General features: G+C 43.9%; 3 protein-coding genes and 1 long non-coding RNA gene across 8 annotated transcripts in view; 2 read left to right on the forward strand and 2 right to left on the reverse strand.

The window, feature by feature from the left end:
- Positions 1–7,671, reverse strand: part of LOC143185214 (uncharacterized) — a 10,760-nt gene extending 3,089 nt beyond the window's left edge. For all 3 annotated transcript variants that reach the window (XR_013002879.1, XR_013002881.1, XR_013002880.1), the window contains exon 1: positions 7,589–7,671. This is a non-coding gene — a long non-coding RNA (uncharacterized LOC143185214). The remainder of the gene's footprint in view (positions 1–7,588) is intronic.
- Positions 3,097–9,353, forward strand: LOC143185209 (ionotropic receptor 75a-like). 3 transcript variants are annotated; one of them, XM_076388013.1, is made up of 10 exons: positions 3,097–3,150; positions 3,591–3,767; positions 3,928–4,091; positions 5,547–5,894; positions 6,194–6,309; positions 7,269–7,439; positions 7,530–7,771; positions 7,827–8,035; positions 8,096–8,373; positions 8,787–9,182. In XM_076388013.1, exons 2-10 carry the CDS (start codon positions 3,602–3,604, stop codon positions 9,076–9,078), a joined length of 1,986 nt encoding a protein of 661 aa, XP_076244128.1. In that variant the 5' UTR covers positions 3,097–3,150; positions 3,591–3,601; the 3' UTR covers positions 9,079–9,182. The 3 variants fall into 3 exon arrangements, 1 of the variants encoding a protein (XP_076244128.1); XR_013002877.1 differs by lacking the exon at positions 3,097–3,150 and adding an exon at positions 9,214–9,353 and having other exon boundaries at positions 8,787–9,135; XR_013002878.1 differs by lacking the exon at positions 3,097–3,150 and adding an exon at positions 9,214–9,349 and having other exon boundaries at positions 8,787–9,139.
- On the reverse strand, positions 9,090–10,097 carry LOC143185212 (dynactin subunit 5-like). Its single transcript, XM_076388016.1, has 4 exons — positions 9,957–10,097; positions 9,705–9,892; positions 9,437–9,548; positions 9,090–9,360 (listed from the first exon to the last, which is right to left on the reverse strand). Exons 1-4 carry the CDS (start codon positions 10,002–10,004, stop codon positions 9,163–9,165), a joined length of 546 nt encoding a protein of 181 aa, XP_076244131.1. The 5' UTR covers positions 10,005–10,097; the 3' UTR covers positions 9,090–9,162.
- A 700-nt stretch (positions 10,098–10,797) lies between these two features.
- LOC143185139 (protein PTHB1-like) lies at positions 10,798–17,875 on the forward strand. The gene is made up of 13 exons (XM_076387875.1): positions 10,798–11,072; positions 11,193–11,281; positions 11,583–11,847; positions 12,100–12,386; positions 12,578–12,708; positions 13,734–13,911; positions 14,855–14,907; positions 14,962–15,100; positions 15,167–15,406; positions 16,458–16,744; positions 16,872–17,042; positions 17,375–17,512; positions 17,636–17,875. The coding sequence occupies exons 1-13, from the start codon at positions 10,798–10,800 to the stop codon at positions 17,873–17,875; spliced, it is 2,493 nt and encodes an 830-aa protein (XP_076243990.1).
- Positions 17,876–22,044: the final 4,169 nt, after the last annotated feature.

Genomic DNA, 22,044 nt, shown 5'->3' on the forward strand with positions numbered 1-22,044 from the left:
AGCGACTTGATCTTTTTTGTAAATTGAAGGGGAAGGTTCGGGCTATATGCCCCTGCAAGTGTTATTCCCGAAAAAAATTGTAGCAAGTCTGTGCATCTCGTCGAAGTTAGCAATTTTCTATATGACTAACTGCAAAGTTTGACGAGATGCACGAACCTACTAGAATTTTTTTCGAGAATGACACTTGCAGTGGCATAAAGTTCGAACCTTCCTCTGTAATTTAAAAAAAAGATCAAGTCGCTGCGATTTTTTTTCGCAAAGTTACAGCCCTTTAAAGAAACCCTTGCATTTTTGTCGTATATTGTCGCTACCCGATCTGCGGTAAAAATGCAAGGGTTTCTTTAAACTACTGTAACTTTGCGAAAAAAAATCGCAGCGACATGATCTTTTTTTTAAATTGAAGGGGAAGAATCATACTTTGTGCCACTGTAAACGATTTTCCCGAAAAAAATTCTTTCAAGTCCGTGCACTTAGTCAAACTTCGCCATTTTGAATACGACAAACATACCCTCAGATTTCGAGAACTACAGAAGTAGGGGTGCAATAAACTCTAAATCAAGTCATAGTATCTTATAGTAAAGACATCAGGCTTTAATTTAAAAAAAAGATCATGATCCTACGATAATTTTTCGCTGAGTTATTATGAGTGAAAGTTGTGAAATTTTGCCCAAAATTTGTTGATGCCATCATTTTTTTATTTAATAATTCATACTGGATCATATCGGCGACACATTTGTATTAGTATAGCACGACATTTTACGAACAATTCTCCTTGCGACGATTCATTCACGAGTAAACAGCGAATCATGGACGCGTTAGGAGCGCAGGAGAAAAGAGAGGAAAGGATTAGTCAGTCGATGAGGTCGTTCCTGCGATTAAGCGCGTGATAACCGACGAAAGTAAATAATAATTATACTGCGACAGATGAACGTGACGAGGTGCAGGCGATTGGTCGTGATAACGCGCTCGTCGCGAAAGAAATTCTAAGACGAATTCGACTTGGCATTGGCAATGTGTAAGAAAGCAACAAACACTACTATGATAGCCTTCCACTAGGTCTCCACTCGCCTAGGGTGAGTCCACTGTCAGGACCCCTCCAAATACGCTACACTAAGCCAATGAGGGTCAAGTGGGGGCCTACTGTAGGATATTTGGAGGGGTCCTCACAGTGCTGGGTATTTGGAGGGGTCCTCACCAGGCACCCACTCGCCCACTGTAGGTCCCCACTAGACCCTCTCACGCTTAAAAAAACCTCTCTCGTGAAAAACCCGAGTGCCCAAAAGAGTTAAGGGTATGGTTCATACAGCCAGTGACTTTGAAGAAGTTCGTCAGGCTTGCTGTACGCGATGACGATAATCGCTGACGTCTGTCTTTATGTTCAAAGAGCTTACTTATTCTTAACAAGCTGCTTCTGCTGCTTCAAGAAAAACAAATTTTGGAGACTCTGAGATTCAAACAGTGGTAAACTGAAAAATATTCAGTGGTAAGTACTATACGTGACCCATAAGAAGTCCTTCAGAGAGTATTAAACTCGTGGAATGCATTAGAGGCAATGCTTCCCAAGAGACTTCTTATGCGTCTCGAGGCAAGTCTCGTGGATCGCAATAAAAGCAATGCTTCCCACAGGACTTCTTTCAGGACTCGAACAGTACTTGTCTACTTCTGTTCCCCTTAAGCGATAAACTGCATCGTAGAGTGATTCCCAACGCGCAAAATAACGAAAAAGATAACCGAATAGTAATCGTCGGTTGTTCGTGGAAAAGTTGGATTCGTTGGTAATGCTTCAGAGGCAACGTGCGTCACTGGAAGCTGCATCGCAGGAGGGATCGAGGAACAGAGACGTTGATACGATACGCAACGAGGGGCGAGCAGCGCAAACTTTCTCGCGAATCCAGTAATCCTGAGCACGCGTAGTGCACCGCCGGGGCACACTCTCGACTCTTCACCTCCGCCGCCGAACAGCGCGCTGATAAGCTGGCAACGGTGGGCTCGACGCACGTGTCAATCACTATCTCGTCACGCGATCCCTCAATGCGACCGACTCTGGATATCCACTCGACAGTGAACGAATCTCTCTACTTCGATGAGTATTACTTTCCTAAAGGTATTAGAAGACCTCGCTTTGTCACACCGACAAGGTATTTCGCCAGAGTCGCGATACTGTTCGATCGAGATCGATGGCCTTCCATTTCAGTCGCGAGCGAGAGCAATATCGTCGCTGACTGAGGACCCATTGCTAATCGATGCGCCGATAACGACTATTTTGCTTTTAGTTTCATATCTTTGGAGCATTTCAGTCTGTCATGAGAAAAGAGATCGAAGATTGTTTGAATTTTTAAGTATTCAAATATTTCAAACCACAAGTAATTTTGAACGTTTAAGCAGGTATTCAAAATTTTTAAATTCAAGTATTTAAAATTTAAAAAAATGTTAATGCTGAAGTATTTAAAAATTCGAACATTTAAATATTCAAATTTTAAAAATTACAAAATTCAAATGTCTAGAAATAAAAGAATATTTAAATATTCAAATATTTAAGAAAACAGACATTTGCCAATTTTCTTAATTTCAAATTATTGAGACATCTTCCGCTCAAAATTCTGCTAGAGATCTATTGTTACAAATGGAATATACCTTTCTTCCTGAAGCTTCATATCAAGTCACAAAAGCGAGAATCCATCGACACACTGTTATCGCACAGTGTCTTGGGAGGAAATCTAAAAATACGAGCGCAGCGTGGTACATATTACAAACACGATCTGATACACTATTTCTCCGTGCACCCGTTCACGTGACTCGGTTCGTGTTCCTCATGCTCGTTCATTAGATATCCGCCTTCGAACGTTTCCATTTCAAAATAGACGGTTTGTCGTGGAATCGATGGAGATTGCTTGAACGAAGGAAGGGAAATTGATGGGTAATCGTCGAATGAAATCGAAAAATGCTAGCACTCGATCGACTGGCTCCATAGAACCTGGCTATTGTCTAGCATTAGGGCCTGAATATTTGAAAATCCACGATAGACGGGGGCGTGTCTCTGTCGACATTGTTCCTAGGAAAATCGAGACACCTTTCATCGTCCCAACAACCGAGGCTCTCTCTTCTAAGCGTCATTGTATCTTCCTGCTTCAACGATGGCGTAATGAAAAGGTAATCAAGGCACAATTGCTTCAGAAATACATGTAGCCTAGTAAATTATGGCATCGAGTGGAAGTGTCCTCTAATATAAACGGATAAGAAGAATAAATCGTAATCTTGCAAGAGGTTGAAACCCTCATCTTTTAATACTCCTGTCTGCTTCGCTAGACTTCATTTATCTAGGGCCTCAAATATGTCCATTTATCTATTGAATTGTCCTTAACTATATAGCATATAGGAAATATAATAGAGTCACAGCATTCACCCTACCCTATTTTTAATATTTCTTATGTAAAATATCATTGAATTACTTGTAGACGATAGTGAACTAAAAAGCTGAAAATTCTCTGTTCACTATCATTAATTATTTCTGATAATTGAATAACAGTGACTCTACCTCGTTATATTAATACCAGTTAAGAGTTAATTTTACTAGCACACTATATTTCTAGATCAACTATAAATGAAACGACACGTATTTTTCGCTGCGTGGACCCTCGCGTGTCTATCTATGCACGAGGTCGAAACAGTCGCCAGCCATGACACGTTCGTGCGATTCGTGGACGATGCAATTGGGCTCCTCGTTCCACCTGTGAGGATATCGGCGCATCTCTGTCGACTCGAGCAAGGTAAGAAAACTGACCGATAAAAATCGCCGAATTACGCAACGATTAATTGCTCAGACGCTGGCTGGTGGGCGTGCAAGCGTGAGTGCGCCCCGAGTGTCTCGATCCCAGACCAGCTGACGAGTAATTGCGTCAAGGTGATTTCGCGCGATTCGAGTTGCAGAGGAGGCGATCGACCTGTCCAAGGATCTGTCGAGGAGACAATTGGCCCACACGATTAGCCGCGATTTCGAGGGGTTTATCTCGCAGCCTCATGATAACTGGGATCATCGAATCTTGTACGCGCTGGATCTCGACTGCGATTATGCGACGCAGGTTTTGCTGGCGGTGCGTTCGAACAGATATCGAGGCCACTGACATGGGAGCGCGATCTTTTCAATCGAGATTTTGTCTACAGCACAGTGACTAAATCTTCTTGTGACAAGAGCCATATTTTATGTGCCAGAAATGCTCGAAAGATTTTGTACATATGAGTATTGATTATTATACACTTCCCAGGAAAATTAAAAGATTACTAATTTTGGGTTGAAAATTGTCGATCTTTGAGCTGCTGTAACTTTGCGAAAAAAAGTCGTAGAAGAGTGAGACTGGACTCATTTTAAAGGGCGAAGATTCTACTTTTTTGTCCCTGAATTGATTTTTTCCGCAAAAATTTGATTACTCAACTGCAGGTCGAAAAAGAGAAGGTGGTTTGTCCCTGAATTTTTGCATAATTCAAACTATTCTCAGGGTTTGGATAAATTTTTTTTTAAACTTTTTTTATGGTGGATTTCAAGCTTGAAGTCTCCCCTTTTCAACGAGACCTTAAAAATTGATCTACGATTTTTTTTCGCTGAGTTATTCCACTTTGAATGAAACGTGTACCACAGGCATCACAATAGTGTACTGATCCAGAGATACAGAAAAATAGTCAATGTTTGAGCTGCTGTAACTCCGTCAAAAAAAATCGTAAGGAGATGAGCCTGGTCTCATTTTGAAGGGTGAAGACTCTACTTTCACACCCCTGAATTGAATTTGATCGAAAAAAATTCTTGACTTCACGACACGCCAGGAGGAAGTGGATGGTTTCTTCCCGAATATATTCCAACTTTAGACGACTCCCAGAGGCCCAATGAATTTTTTTCGCGATCCAATTTAGGGTGGAATTAAAGCTGGAAGCCTTCTCTTTACAACGCACCGTTAGAAATCGATCTATGATTTTTTTTCATCCAGTTATCGCACTTTGAATGAAGTGGCGCCCTAGGTACATTTTTGATGAAACAGTACCCAAGAACACTTTTCATTTAAAGTGCGACAACTTGACGAAAAAAAATCGTAGATCGATTTTTAAGTGGTGATCTTAAGGAGAAGGCTTTCGCCTTTAATTCTACCCTAAATTGGATCACGAAAAAAAATTTATTAAGCTCCGTACAGACGTTTAAACTCACACTATTTTCGATGAAAAATCACGTTCTTTTCCTCGTTCTGCAGCTGAGTACACAAATTTTTCCTGAAAAATTCAGTTCAGGGGTGAGAAAGTAGAGGCTTTACCCTTTACAATGAGACCAGGCTCACTGCTGTGCGATTTTTTTTCACGAAGCTACAGCAGTCCAAAGTTCGACTATTTTTCGATCAAAAATTAGTGATCTTTTAATTTTTTACTGCGGCGTGTATATCGATCACAGCGCGATATTTCCAATATTTTCTCTTGTTTAAACACTACTACTTTTAGAAGGTTTCAGGGTTAACATTCCAAGTTCCTTCTAAAGTAGAATTTCCATAAAAAGAGTGTCCATTTTCAAGGCGAACGCAAGCAACCTATTCATCGCGCCGATCAAGTGGCTTCTCCTTCGCGATCGGAGGACTGGTCAAGATGCAAATTCCTCGAGCCACGAGCGATCAACGAATGAAATAGCGGAAATGTTCAAGGACATGACCGTGTTTCCCGACAGCGAGGTACTGTTGGTAACGAGACTTCGCGACGACTTCATGGAGGTGACGTCGATCTATAGACCGAGTCCTTATCATGACGTGATAGTGGAGGACCGAGGAGACTGGACCATGGATCGAGGTTTGCGGCAGAAGGACTTCGAGGTGGCGTCGCGACGCAGGATGGATCTCCAAGGAACGCATTTAAGATCCTGCCTGGTGGTATTTACGAAATGACAGTAACGAATTTGTTGATCGTTTCGATAAATAAACTCGATTCAATTCCATCTGATCGATCGATCAAGGGACACGAATTATCTGAAGACAGAAGAAGCAATTAAGACTAATAAAGCCGTCTAAGTGAGCTTGGATAAGATAATAAAATTGATCTGTAATCGTGCTTAAGTTTTCTAACGCTACACTCGAGTATGGAACGAATCGTTTTTACAGCGAGCATCCAATATAGGAAATTCATGAGCGTAGATTTCCATGATAAATCAGCTATCCATTTGCGCTTGCAGATGACGGATCCCGATACGATAAACCACCTAACTGATTATAAGAACAAGCACATAGACACGATAACGAAGGCCAATTATCCCTGGATACTAAACATCGTGGAACGAATGAACGCGACGTGAGTCCTTGTTTCCTTTATCACAAGTTCTGCCTCTGTGATTTTGATTGTTCCCTGAAAAATTGCTAACTTTCTCAGAAAACAGTAGCGGATTCAGAGGAGAGGATCTTCTAAGATTAAATAATATCTGAAAATATTGTGTGATAGTTTGAAAAACTTCTTAACTATGGACTTACTGCATAAAGAATTAATGTGAATTTAGAGGATCACTTTTTGGACCGAAAAATTGTCAGTCTTTCAGCTGCTGTAACTTTGCGAAAAAAAATCGTATAGTAGTGAGCCTGAACTCATTTTAAAGGGCAAAGCCTCTACTTTTTCGTACTTGAATTGATTTTTCCCAGAAAAATTTGTCTACTCAGTTGCAGGTCGAAAAAGAGAAGGTGGTTTTTCCCTAAATTTTTGCTTAATTCAAACTACTCTCAGGGTCTGGATAAATTTTTTTTCAAACCTGTTTTGCAACAGATTTCAAGTTTGAAGCCTCCTCTTTCCAATGAGACCTTAAAAATTAGTCTACGATTTTTTTTCGCCGAGTTATGGCAGTTGAATGCAAAGTGTGACTCAGCCATTAGAATACCGCAATGATCCAAGGATCGAAAAAATTGTCGATCTTTGAGCTGCTGTAACTCCGTGAAAAAAAATCGTACAGCATTGAGCCTAGTCTCATTTTAAAGGGCAAAGCCTCTACTTTCTCAACCTTGAATTGAATTTTTCCAAATTAATTTGTCTACTCGACTGCAGGTCGAGAAAGAGAAGATGATTTTTCTTCCCTGAAAATTGTCCTAAGTGAATTTCCAAAACCAAAACGACACAATTCGTATCTACCAAATCTACAGCAAGTTTCAAATCCTGTAAAAGAGAGTTCAAAGACATAGTTACTTTAAACATTTCGTCCCCCTTCTCAAGAAAAACCTCTGAATCCACCTTATCAGAAAATGGTCCAATATTATTTCACGATTTAGCGTGAGTTTCCAAGTGACGAACAATTGGGGCTACCCTGACAAGAACGGCTCGTGGAATGGCATGACCGGAATGCTGCAGAGGCAAGAAATCGACATAGGAGGCACGGGAACGTTCTTCGTCTCTGCTCGTATCGGTGTCATCGATTACGTACAGTTGTACACGCGTACCAGGTTAGCTTAATTCCAAAGCATCTCGCAATTATACATAATGTCCCAAGATAATTAGGATGATGCTAATCGCGGGAAAACGAATGTGCATAGAACGCTGTTTATATTCCGTCAGCCGCTGCTGTCCACTGTCAGCAATATATTCACATTACCGTTCCATCGGTCCGTCTGGCTAGCGATTGGCATTTTCCTGTTACTTGTGTTGGTGTTGCTCCGCCTCTCCAGCAAGTGGGAGTACCGCTCAGGCACCTCAGAGTACTTCCAGTCGCTTAATCCAGCGCAGCAGACGTTCAGCGACAACCTGCTGGTGGTACTGGGAGCTGTGGCTCAGCAAGGTGGGTGTTCTATCGATAGATCGTGATGGTGGCTTACTTGGGTCTAATTCGATAGGGTACTACTATGAGCCCTACAGGGTCCCTCCTAGAATCGTCACCTTGATGCTCTTGATAGCAGCTCTGAGCCTCTACGCCTCTTACACGGCCAATATTGTTGCTCTGCTGCAATCTACAACCGATTCGATCAAGACTGTAACTGATCTGCTCGAAGGTCCTCTTAAGTTGGGTGCCCAGGATGTTATCTATAATCGATATTATTTTAAGGTAGTTGTCTCTTGGCTGGGTTCTTTAAGGAAACATGCTCACCAGTGGTTTCAATGTTAGCTGCTCCAAGACCCAGTGAGGAGAGCCATAGTGGATCAAAAGATTGAACCGAAGGGTCAGAAAAGCAATTGGATGAGTCTTGAGGAGGGGCTTCGTCGTATCAGGACTGAGCTGTTCGCGTTCCATGCTGGAGAATGCAGCACGGCTTATAAAGTCATGCAGGAGACGTACCAGGAGGAAGAGAAGTGTGGCATCACGGAGATCAATTTTCTTAATATTCTGTACCCGATGATAGTGATGCAGAGGCGGTCACCGTATAGGGAGATCTTCAGGAACACGTGCGTAGACACTAGCAAGCTACTGAGGAATCTCTGGGGATTTTTTGGGGCTGAGTTCCTTTTTAATCCAGCCCTGAGCGAAAATCCTTACAGCCAAGAGGATGAAGTAAAGTCTTCCAGACCTATTCCGATGATTCTAGTAAAAGGGGAGTCCTAATTCTTTCTTCTTTTAATGCATGGCTGTGGTGGTTGCTCAGGGATGGATATTCACTGCAGTTTCCTTAACAGATTGCCTATCAGAAGCCTATTAATAGACTTTCAATAGCATACATCACTAGGTAGTGTTAATAGACACTAAAATACCTCTGGAACTTGAGAAATCGTCTCTAGAAACTGCAATGTTGGAACTTATCCGTGGAAAAAAGTAAAATCCTCAGGTTTTCCTGTCACACTCAATGACAAATTACTTCCAGAGCCTTACTGATGACCGAGACAGGCCTGAAGTTCAGGGAAGAGTATCGACTGTACACGGAGAAGCCCAAGTGTCACGGGCAAACGAGTTTCATCAGTATAGGGTTCACCGAGTGCTACTTTGCCTTGGTTTCCATGGGCTATGGGACGCTCCTCAGCTTGTTGGTGTTGACACTGGAGCATCTCTGGCATCGTAAGCGGAAGCAGATGGAGGAGGATGAGCCGACAATGGACGTGGCGTCCTCTAAAGTGCCCCCGAATGATGCAGATTGTGTGTTCGGTGTGATAGAGTAAATGCGCAGAGATTGTAATAAATCAACTGTAATAAATAAACGTTCTTCTATACACCGAGTATGTATGTACAGGCAATGGGTCGTGTTAAACGCGGGCGGGTAGAAAGTGCTGATAATAATTCTTGGTGAATTCCAGCATGAGGTCGAGCGTGCACTCAGGTAGATCTTCCACGCATTTGGCAGGACTGCCAGCGAATCGAGTGAATGAGGGAACCACTGTCTCCGGAGGAACCACAGCCCCGTCCTCTATGTAGCAACAGTCCTTCAGGACACACCTCCTTCCCTACGTAGTTCAAGGCGCACCTCTGTTATATATTCTCTACACAATATGGTTAAATACATTGCTTTTCAATACATACAATTACTGCGTCCTTCCCAATGTATATGTAAGAACCCACAATTGCAGCATTGACCACTGCTCGCTCTCCTACGAATACATGGTCTCCCATTGCCAGAGGAAAGAAGGCGACACTGAGGAGATTGAAGTTCTTAAAGATTTCAGACACACATTCTTCATGGCTCAAAAGTTAACACGGTGGAAAGTTACGTTGTCCGAGTCTGTACCCAAACTCGAACAGTCTTAACACAATCTCTATTTAAAGTGAAGTAATATCGGTAGTTACTAACCCTCTGCTGAACTTCTTGAATGGTGGCCTTATGATAGCATTCTTGCTAATAATACAATAACGACCAGTCCTAACATTCGCCAGATCTCCCCTAATAATAGCATCCGACTGTACGATCACTTTCCCATGCAAAACAATATTCTGCGAACCGCACAGAACAGTCTGCCTGCTAACCTTATTTCCAGAGGCCTACAAGACAAGAATCGCGAGAGGTTATATCAATATTATACAACAATCTATTGATTTGCATTACCGTTTCCACATATTCCGCCTTGCTATAATAAATATCTTGTGGTTCCATTTTTGAGGCTTTTAGATTCTTTCGCTTATAGTTAACCTATATTGACAATACACAAAAATCGGAGAACCGACGCCCTTTGACGCTCCTGTCACAGTATACTGTGAACTCAGCTGATTACTGAAGCACCTACTGCGACACCTAGCGTCTACTTTCCACGAACAGTGTCGCCGCCTGCAGGAATGCGCAGAAACTAGAAAGCCCGTGGCGCTAAATTTGATTTAATTTTCCGCGAGACCACTGTGCTACAACTATACACTTAAAGGAGGAATTTTCTATAGACGACTTTCCCATACAAACTCACACAATATTTTTTAGTATACTCATGTCCTACTACTTTTATTTCCTCCCCATCTCTGTTTGTAAGCTGAGTCCACAGAATTTTTTAATGTTTCTGTGCTCTAAAAAATTCGAAAAAATTCTTAAATATTCTTCCAAGTCTCTATAACACTATCCAATAGTTTTCTTTATTATATATTACCTTAATTCTTCTAAATATGAACTCTAAAATTGACTAGACGGAGCATAATGAAGAGTTCATCGATATCTCTCAAGGGAGCTATCATAAGGAAAAAGGACTGAATTGAACTCCCATTAATTCTCTGCCAGTGTTTTCAAGTCCTGACACTATAGCAATAGGTGAACTGAGCTTCTACTGCCTTCTAGTGACTCTAACCCAATGTTTTCCAGTTCTAGTGCCATAGCAACGAAAGGCAGGGGAGTCGAGTTGGTAGGCGGTGCAAGGGTATTGCATTCCGCGAAGGTGTCGCGAACGAGCAGAACCCAGCAGCGAACAATGTCGTTGTTCAAGACAAGAGAGTGGTGGCGAACAGTGTGCGGGGCAAACGAGACTTTCGACCGACATAGTCTGCTGGTGGTGGCGTTGTTTGGTGAGGAAAGGAAGGACGTGTTGGTGGTGGGCAGCCACGATGGTTACCTGAGAATGTACAGTCCCTCCTCACAGTGGGCAGAGGAGACCAACAGTCCCACCAATTACAAGTCCATGGACTTGATGATCGAAATTAGAATCGGGGCTTGCATCGTAGATGTGAAGGCGGGAAGATTCGTCTCGTGAGTAGCAATCGAGAATCTCGGTTAACTATGATTCTATAGTACTAAATATATATATAAATCTTCAGTACTCAGGTCTTTAAGAGTTCAGTGGAAGACACAGAGTTTGCCTGATTTCAGGGGCTCGCAGGAACTTAGACTAGCTGTGCTGACGTCTACTAAACTGCTCGTGTACAATGCAACTGTTGCTGATGAATCCACGGAAGATGGTTCGATGGTTCACCTTTTTTCGTGAGAGTAACATGGTTCTGCGGTTAAGGGCTCGTGGATGGCCACTTAATCGAGGCCTGTTTTTTGTGTCTCTATTTCAGGAGATTATTCTGTCTTCGCCTGTGACTCAGTGAGTGATGAGTAATGAGTTTGGCCTCTGATTAGGAGTTTCCTGAAGAATACAGAACGAGATCATATGAGGAAAATTAAAAAAAATTAGATCCCTTAACCGAAGACTACTGTACCACCCTTCCCTTTTATTCAAATTTATATCTATCTTTTAATTCCTCTTCTCAATAGTCAATCGCTGCGATATGAAAATTGCCTACGAGCACTCCCTGCCACGGTTCCCAGCATCCCTAACAACTGGACCTTTCGGCGGAGTTCGCGGCAGGGACTTCCTCTGCGTGCAATGCCTAGATGGCACACTTCTCTTTTACGAGCAAGAAGTGTTTGCGTTCAGTCAAGTTCTTAGGAATCGGCTGCTGCCAGAGCCGATCGTCTACATCTCGCGGAACGACCTGTTCGTCACTGGCAGCTCTTCTTGGTTCCTCGAGTGTTATAGGCATGTTGACATATGTGTGTAAAACTTGTTGCATCTGTTGTAGAAGTTCCAGGAATATTTGTAATTATGGCTGCTCTGAGTTTCTTATCCTCTCAAATGTTCAAATTTTCAAATACTGAAAATTCTCAGATATTCAAATTTTCAAATTTTCAAATATTCAAATATTCAAATATTCAAATATTCAAATATTCAAATATTCAAATATTCAAATATTCAAATTTTCAAATATTCAAATTTTCAAATTCTATAAAGGTATCAAAGCATGGCAGAGTCAGCGCGAACCAAACAAAATTCCGAGAACGATGACGACCACAGTCCTCCTCTTGCCAAAGCAGCCACCGCCACCCTGGAACCAGATTGGAGTTACAACATCGGAGAAGCCATCCTCGACATCCAAACGGTCACTTTAAGCAGCTTCGAGGTCGGGGTAGTAGTCCTAGGCGAGAGGCACTTGTACTGTCTAAGGGACAATTGCACGTCGGTCAAGTACGCGAAGAGACTCGAATACAAGCCGCTCTGCTTTCGAGCGTACATTATCGGTAATCAGCGAATATCTGAAAGGAATGTTGTTTGAATGCCTCGACCGATTCGCGAAAAGCATTACAAATTACTGAAGACTATTACCGCGGCGATTCTCGAGAGTAAACGATCGATGGAAAATAAGGCGACGCGTTTAATTAGTCTGAACGAGCTAGAAAACGAGCGCGCTAATTGACCGCGATACTTTCAGAGCCGGATGGGAAGCTGATGGTGCTGGTAATTGCCGACACGAGCACTCTCATGATTTACGAGGGCACTACGCTTAGATGGTCGGCGCAGCTGCCTTTTGTTCCGGTCGCTGTCGCGAGAGCCCATCTACAGGTACGAACAATCTGTCCAGAAATTACCAACAGTTCTATCTTTTTAGCTACTTAGCTCTGTACCTATTTTTCTATATTTTTCTACCCTAAATAAGATGTAGAAATTAAGATAAGTGTCCTGTTTTCCATATTAAATAGATCCTGTGTATTTTTTTTGTGCAAATTGAAATTTACTGCTTCCAGAGGGCAATAACAAAACCCTTCAATTTTTCAAGACCTGAGAGGTCTAATCTTAGGACATTCAAATAAAAATTAATATCGCAACTACAAGGCTTACAATTATTCTAAAAAGGATTATAATTGGAAGTAGATAAGTCTGTTGTTAATGGGCAAAAGCTCTTTAGCTAGGTAAAATAAAAAAGTGTGCTTGTATTCTATTATATTTACAAATGGGTGATACCCATTCGATAAACCTTCTAACTTTTGACTCCCATTCTCCAAGGACTAACTGGAGGATGGGTGACAGAGGGAGGGCGGAGAAGGACGAACGTCGTCGGTAATTATCGTTCCAAAGCTATCTTTGCGTTATCGTCGCGCGCAGAGCTGAGCAAGGTTGCCGTTGTTGTCTTTCCGGAAGATAGACCAACTGCCGGTTAATTGGCTCGATACCGAGAAACGTCAGCGATTCGCGCGACATCCGCGATGCAAGGGCAGGCAGTTTGAGCACGGCACAACTTAGATCGCTAATTCAATTCCTCGACGAAGAGAAGAGTTTTCATTTCTCTTTTATTCGCAAACCTACAATTTCTCTTGGACAATTGTCCCCGTGGAACGATGTATATGTGGGTCCTAAAGTCAGAGAATCTTGAAAGACACTTTTCCAAATTAGAGGAGAGCAAAAGTATTTGAATTTCTCTTATACCCTTTTCTTCTGTTTATATGTTATACCAAGGGGATTGTCCATTAATTAATTGTAACTATAAATGAAAAAGAATATGTAAAATGCCATTTTTGAATGAATATTGGATTTAATGCTAGACTTTGGCTCTGAGTGTCCAGATGTAAAGACCACTGAATTGTTCTTAGTATATGGAAGGTCTCATCGTGATTCTGTCAGACAACGGTTTGTTGGAGGCTTGCTACTTGGGCTCTGAACCAGGCTTGTTCGTCGCGCCACCCCTTCATCCGAGGGGGTACGATTATGCAGCTGCTGAGCAACAGCTCTCAGATTTGCGAGCCCTGCTCAAGAAGAGCAAAACTACGGGTGAGATCGCCATGCCTTTTTATACCTAGACCCTTGAAGGATGGAATATTTTCAACTGGGGAAGCACTATATGTACAGATGGAAGTGAAAATTCCACTACTCAAAAAAATTGGCATAGGAAAATTTTCAGCAAAAATTAACCAACTTTGACTCATCATAACTCAGCGAAAAATTATCGTAGGATCATGAACTTTTTTTAAAATTAAAGCCTGATGTCTTTACTATAAGATACTATGACTTGATTTAGAGTTTATTGCACTTCTACGACTGCGATTCTTGAAATCTGAGGGTATGTATGGTCTATTCAAAATGGCGAGGTTTGACCGAGTGCACGGACTTGCAAGAATTTTTTTCGGGGTAATCGTTTACGGTGGCATAAAGTCTGATTCTTCCCCTTCAATTTAAAAAAAAGATCATGTTGTTGCGATTTTTTTTGGCAAAGTTACAGTAGTTTAAAGAAACCCTTGCATTTTTGTTATATATTGACACTACCCGATCTACTGTAAAAATGCAAGGGTTTCTTTGAACTGCTGTAACTTTGCGAAAAAAAATCGCAACGACCTGATCTTTTTTTTAAATTAAAGGGTAAGATTCAAATTTTACGCCACTGCAAACGGCATCCTCAAAAAAAATTTTGGCAAGCCTGTGCACTCTGTCAAACTGTGCAATTTTCAATACGAAAAACATACCTTCAGTTTTAAAGGCTTGCAATGATGGGGGTGCATTAAACATAAAATCGAAATATAGTATCTTAAAACAGAGATTTCAAGCTTCAATTTAAAAAAAGAATCATCATCCTACGATGATTTTTCGCGGAGTTATCGTCAGTCAAAGTTGGTCAAAAAAATGAAGGATTTATAAGAAACTATCAAACGATACCCAAACTTTAATCGAAACTATAAACTAAAAGGGATATAATTAACAAAACTATTTCACAAAATAGACGACAAAACCAGCGACGCCACTGTGGACGCAGAGCTAATAGTCTCAGTGAACGTCTCCCCCGACCTGGAAATAAGCGCGCGAAATTTGAACCGCAATTTGGACGAGGACACCGAGGGCCAGCAATTCTCCTGCAAAGTGGCGATAGAGCTGTCCTCCTACGCCACCCTCCGCGATGTTCAGGTCGTCGTCGACGTCTGCAAGCCTCTGGTTGTCACTCAGGACTTTTACACCATCTCCAACCTTTGTAAGCATTAATAGGATTCATTTTCGAATACAGAATTCGATGGAACTATGAACATGAGGATTCCAGGCGAACGATATGTGGCAGAGACGATGGTGTACTTGGATGGGGACCTGCCTCCGATTAGCTCTGAGGTCAAAGTGGTGGTGACCTATCGAACAGACGCAGGCGGTCTGCGCGTGGTCCAGAGGTCGGGCCAGCTGCCTGCCAAGCTGCTGCTCAAGAGCTGCCCACCTGAGAACGCGACCACCTTTACGACTGTACTTAAACGAAGCGATCCCCTGGTGGGCTTCACCCAGCTATTTCCTGGTAAATTCGTCGGGAATTCGGGGACCGATTAGGCCCTGAATTCCTTGGATCTTGTGTCGAGGAGGAAGATTGTTCAGTCGATGATGGAATCCCATAGCATACTGCAAACCTCAGACGATGCAAATTTTTAGAGGATTTGTGACGCTCAGACTTCTTGTGACATTATTCTGCATTTTAAGTTCTCTTTTTTATGACTTGTAAACCAGTTACTGTGAAGCTTGTCTATTCTCGTGATTCATATAAGAGGATGTATGCGTTTCTATGATCAATTGAATAATGTTCCTAGCGAATCTTGGGCCTCTGTTTTTTGGGCCAGCTTTCCTCTGGTCGGTCTCTTTAATCTTCGAAAATTACAGTTCAGGGAATTACGATCGGAGGAATCGGGACATTTCGCCCCGTTGGGGCCACCTAATACGATAACCGAAGCTGGGGCCCGGTTTCCTCGGGCCCTTCCATCTCCCGCCGCGGCGATTTCTTCCTTTTTCGGTCGCTCGACGCACGCAGCCTGCCGCGCACCTGGCCGATTCCTCGCCGTGTAATTTATCGACGCGGCGAGCGCGCTCGTCGATCGTTTTCGTTGACTTAATCGTGCCCATCGAACAGGGACCGCGAAAGGGAAAAAAAGGGGACCCAAACGCGTGTGGGCGGGCCCTGAGATGGGTCCGTGAACGATGATGGTTACAGTCGTGATAATAACGTCTTTGTTGAACGAGGATGTGAAAAGGCTCCGAAGAAGTTTAGATATTCTCCTTATGATCTCTTTGCTGTAGGGAATCTATGAGTCCCTGTTTGCTATAGGGCCTTATCTCCATAGCAAAACAGACATAAGTGTAGTTTCAGGCATGAAGTATCTCTTTGCCTAACAATAAATAAAATACCAGAAAAATCTGAACTCGTTCCTATAACGAACATATAAGGCCCCATTTCCTACAGGGCCTCATCTCTACATCAAATTACAGATAACTTAATTTTAAAGAACGAAGTATCTCTTTGCCTAATATTAGAAAAATATCTTGGCAGTGGATCTGTTAACAACTTCAGGGGCTTGCAGAGTTCACAGGGGATCGGTCCCAGAAGCAAAACTGGAACGCCCTGGGACTGCGGCACGCGCAGAACGGGCATGCGGTCACGATCGTTTCCGGCAACGCGAGCAATCGGTATCGAGTGCAATCGAACGACGGGCTAGCGACGACCTTGGTGGTCCAACAGCTGATCAACCGGCTGAAGGACAGGTCGACGGGGAGTCTGTCGGCGACCATCGGTCAGAACCACCTTCAGCTGCTGCACTCGAGGATCGAGGCGCATTTTCTCGCTCGTCGAGAAATCGACAGGATAACGGTGCGTCCCTTGGATCGTAACCGCTGTCTAACCCCATTCGAGACCCAATAGATCACCGATGGAGATCCCCTCCAGCCGACTGGATAGCAGATATAACAGGCTACATTCTTTCGTTCCGTGCCCGCAGAACGAGATCAAGCTACTGACGATACAGCTCAGGAACATACAGAGGAAGATGCTGCGAGCTATTAGGGAACGAAATGGTCGATCTCTGAGCGATACTGGACTACCCTTCCTCTTTGACTGCACTTATCGGGCAACATTCACGTGCTTGGAAGAACTTAGCAAAGCCAGAATGGTAACTAATGTCGAGATACTTGAAACATTGTTTAGGTACTGGCAAAAGGTGGAGCGCTCGGGACTTCAATAGCCCTGACTCTACAGTATACAATTTTTTATGCTTAAAGAAAAGAATGATTTTTCTTTGGAAAGTGTGTCTGAAAATAAGGGAAAGATAGTAGAGAAAATTATTCATCATATTTTTGTATTAGAAATATATATGTCTTATCGTTCATATGTCTCACTACGCATTGTAAAGTTAATATTCATTCGTCTGGGACAAAAGTGACCCAGGTCCATTTTTCCCTGGTCCACCATTCGCCATTAATCTAGAAATACTTTCTTTATTAGGAAAGGGAGCGAACTGGCCACGAACTTTGGTGCAGCATGAGGCTGCTGCTCCTACTGCTACGATTAAATACAAGTGAAGAAAAGTACGCAACAATCGAGGCAGCGATAGGGTTCGAACCGCGAGCCTGCGATCAACTGGTAAGTACACGTAACTCTAATTAGAACGACGAGGTAGAAGAGAGGATCTCTTCCGCTCACATCGCGGAGCTTCGCGCGTTTCAAGTTTAATCTGATCGTTGCCACCTGTTCGAGCTGCGCTAGGACTGGGAAGAGATCGCCGACGTCGCGTTGATGAGCCTCCTCAGGTTCGTTTCGCGGAAACCAGAGACCTCGGAGTCGAAGTCCCTGACGTGGAGTACGATTACGCCGATCGTGACGAGCAAAGAGCTGGGAAAGCTTAAGAAGCGACTGGGCCACGCGATCGAGCGACTGGATGACTCCAGGGGATCCAACATCGCGGAGATCGAGCCTGGAGAAGGAAACGATCTCGCCTCTGCTTGATCATCGCTTGTACAAATGACAGAGAATAAAATTTTGGGGAACTGTAAGATATTAGGTACATAGGAACGATGAGTTGAAGGGTAGTAGAAGTCTAAGTCCATATTTTTAGATACTTGATTGCAACCTGTAGTTCTATGTCTGGGCCCCAGAGGTAGTGTATTAAATCCACTTGTTTTTTGTGATTTAGTATTTAGCTTTAGGGTCCAGCCAGGTATCCTGATAGGTGAATCCATTAAGCCCCGCTTGCTTTTTGTTTCATTTAATACACTTTGACTCTGAGCTCCATTGGTATCCATTTATGGCTTAATACACTCTGGCTCTCAGGTCCAGATGTAGTTTCAAAATTATCTAAAAATGGCTGACGTTGGACTTGTACTGTTCTCCAACTCATCAACTGATCAATTCAGTCAGGTTCCCCGAGTGTCGCGAATTCAGAGCTCGCTGCATTCGCTCGAGGCGAGTCCAGGAAAAGAAGCGAGATGCTGATCGACGCAGTAACCTTTACGTAAGTCGACGCACGTTGGACGACAGGATAATTTTATTCCGCGGTCTGTGGCCCGCGATCCGCGGCCTACCAAGCCGACAAACTCGCTGAAACGCGCGACTCGAATCGCCGCGGTGATTCATTCTGGCGCCGCGATTCTGCTTTTCCGAGGTTAATTAATAGAAGGAACGCGAGTCGAGAGCTCTGTCTTCGCCTGGGCCGATAACACTGCGAGCTTTGTTCCCTTTTTGCAGCTCGAGATCGTCTAATTAATTGGCGAGAAATCTGGTAGACAGAAGGGACTCGAGGACAATATCAAACGCGTCGCGACAATAGTCGCAAGAAGAATCGCGCGAAGTCTCTGTGTCCTGGATAGCTACGCCTATGGAAAATCCGCTTGGCGCCAAACGCGGATTACGCGCTGATCGCGAATTCTATCACGCATTCCTGCTCTCATCAGTGCTCAGCTGGCGACGGCTCCGCTTCTTGCAGCTTATTGATAAGGTTTCAGCTAGACGCACGTTCCAGACCAACTGGTCAACTCTTTGGGGTTAGATGGGTTACAAACTGTCCCACCTTTTGCTTATCTTTTTACGCATGCTGCGATATATTTTAACCCAGCATATTTTGACATCTTCTGAGCTCCTTACAGTACTCACTGCTGCGAACAAGATAATAATACGAAGCTATATTGAGCATAGTGAACAAATGTGCTCTTCTATATATTTTTCATACGATTTCATGTGCCTCTAGTCTCTGCCCTTCCTCTTCAGCGATTGACCTGGTTCAAAAGCATCGAAAACTGTTCCATGTTCAAGCTTCCTCGCGTCAGCAAGGCTTTTGTTCGAGGCCGATTCTAGGAACGAGCATTCATCGTCGGAAGCGGCGCGTTAGAGGAAATACCGCATCCTCGATGAGGCATCGAGTGACAAATGCACGCGCCAATTCTCTCGCTCTCCTCTCGTCTCTTTTCTCCGCGGCTTCGCGGCCGCCCGAGGATCTCGGCTTCTTCTCCTATCGCGCGCTCCCGCTTCCTTTGATCGTGCCCCGCCGCCCCTCCCACGACTGCTTCTTCTGGCTCGAAGATGGTCGGTGTCGGTGGCTTCGTCGAGCACGGATTACGTGGAAACTCGCCCGCGGCTTTGTAATCGACCTTCCCGGAAGAAAGAACGATCAGGATGGCTTCTCATCCCGCGGTCCCCGACTCACCGACGATTATGGTCGCGACTCTGGCTTGGTAATCTCTGACATGCGCGCCATCCTAGGCCTCCTGCTGCTGCCTCTGCTTAGGTTACGCTTGGGGATTTACCTGAGAGTTTACTAGTGGCTTGCTAATGGCTTATTAGTAGCTCACTAGTAGTTTACTAGTTGTTTAGATCAGTTCACTGACAATTCACTAGTAGATTACCAGTAGCTCACTAGTAGATCACCAGTAGTTCACTAGTAGATTACCAGTAGTTCACTAGTAGATAACTAGTAGATTACCAGTAGTTCACTAGTAGATTACCAGTAGTTCACTAGTAGATTACCAGTAGTTCACTAGTAGATTACCAGTAGTTCACTAGTAGATTACCAGTAGTTCACTAGTAGATCACTAGTAATTTACTAGTAGTTCACTAGTAGCTTCCTAGTCCACCTGAGATCGCTAGACTTTGAGAATATGATAAATCTGTGGGTCCACTTTTAGCGAAGTACACAGCTGATTGTTTCTGTGGTTTTTATCTCTAGAATTCAGATAGCAGAGAATAGTATTTTACTATGGACATAGTTGGAAGATTTTTCTGGTAGCCAGAGGCAGTTTGAAGATCTCGAGGCTAACTTTGTTTTTCAGAGGAAACTGTGTGTTTGGTTACGCAAGAATTGACAGACTTCGCCTGGATTGAAGATCGCTGTTAGCTTCCAGCAGCGATACTTCGCCACTTCGGTGACCGTAAAGGAGTTCTTTGTTTTCCTAGAGCTAATAGCTGACACTGCTATCTACTAGGTGATTACGCTGGCTGGAGATTCGAAAATCGTTCACACTTTGGAGCTGCTGGTATCTCAATTTTAGAGTCAGACTATAGTTCTTTGGCGACAAGCTTCAATTTTATATTTCTAGAACAAAGTCCTCAATTTCTCAGCGAGCACTTTCGCGCCTGGAGCCGAAAAATGCGATCACAGATAATCAGGCACCTCAGCAGTAGATTGCAAGCAGCGCTAATTAGTTTGCCATACCGATAAACCGAGTCTCTTTGTCTCGACGAGTCCCCGTCTCTGTTCCTCGTCTGTTCGCTGCACGCGTTAGCCAGCCAGGCTAAGGCAGGATACGTTGTTTCCGGAAACGCGATCGAGATTACGTGCGAACGGTACGCCGCAACCTTCTTCCTTTTACGCTCGAGATTGCGTCGCTGGGCTCGCGCGACCTCGAAAGCCTGTCGAGGAAAAAACCGCGCTTCGGCCTCGGAGCACGTCGACGACAGTCTTTGCAGACGTCGACAACGAGCCCTAGCCAAATGGTATATTCAGCTACTAGGGGCGCAATTCTTGTGACGAGACGTGCATTAAAGTCCCTGAAAAGCTTGCCCACTTCCTGTAGGGAATCAATTCTGCAGAAAAGTCTGGGTCAGATGGGAAGAGATAGGAGTCCCTAGGCCCTCAGAGAAAGTTAGAAATCAGACGTATCCACAGTACCTCCTCGTTTCCATCTTTCAGTAACTTTTCAAATTCCCCACGTATCTCGGCGGATGCGCCCTCCCCTTGTCGGCGCGCATGATTTAAAAGCGGACCACCTCGCTAAATTCTCCATCTCCTGGACCACCAATGGAGCTCCAAGGAGAGGACTAAGTCACCGTGAGAGCGGTAATCGGGGATAACGAGGCAGGGGGATGGAGGCCAGGGGGCCAGAGGGAACACGCGGTTAGAATCCTCTCAGGACTCTCGTTCCGACCAATTACCCCGCTCCCCCTGTCTCTCCTACCCTAAATGCCCATTGGCTCTCCTCGAAGCTCGATATCTGCGCAGGACCCCTGGGAATAGTCCATCCTCCGAGCTCGAGTTTTCGTCTACCTGACCTTGCGTTTCCCTCCGAGCGATCGCTGTCGCGCGAACTCGTCGCTCCTCTTTTTTCCCTTTTTCCGCTGGCCCGATACTTGGCCAGCGTCCACGCGAAAACGTCGCGAGCGACGGGTCGTTCTCGCTCGCGTGGAAAGGAGGGAAGGAGAAAAAAGGAGGATCCTCTGCTAATGGATCCATAAATCATCCGTAAGTGCGGACGGACGAGGTCTCGACACGGGGGCCAACGAGCTTCGGAGATCCGACGAAAATCGTTAGAGTTGCAGCGGGGGCTGGCGAGATGAACCGAGAGATAGCCGAGGCTTGCGCTAACGACTCCCTTTCGCGACCCTCGCAAAATTTACGGCTCGTCTAACTTGAGGTTGAGTGTCAGCACTGAAGCTTCACGGAACTTCGAGCAAATCGACCTGGCGAATAAACTATTCCAGTGATGCAACGCGTGAGAGAGAAGATGATTTTCCTGAGAAAATTTACTAAATTCAAACGTGTGTACGGAGCTAAACAAATTTTTTTCAGGGCTAGTTTTGCAGGAGATTTCAAGTCTGAAGTCTCCTCTTTCCAACGAGACTTTAAAAATTGATTTATGATTTTTTCTTGCCGAGTTATGGCACTTTAAGTGAAAAGTTTGACTTCG

The sequence above is a fragment of the Calliopsis andreniformis genome, chromosome 10 (genome assembly GCF_051401765.1).
Source record: "Calliopsis andreniformis isolate RMS-2024a chromosome 10, iyCalAndr_principal, whole genome shotgun sequence".
Lineage (NCBI taxonomy): Eukaryota > Metazoa > Arthropoda > Insecta > Hymenoptera > Andrenidae > Calliopsis > Calliopsis andreniformis.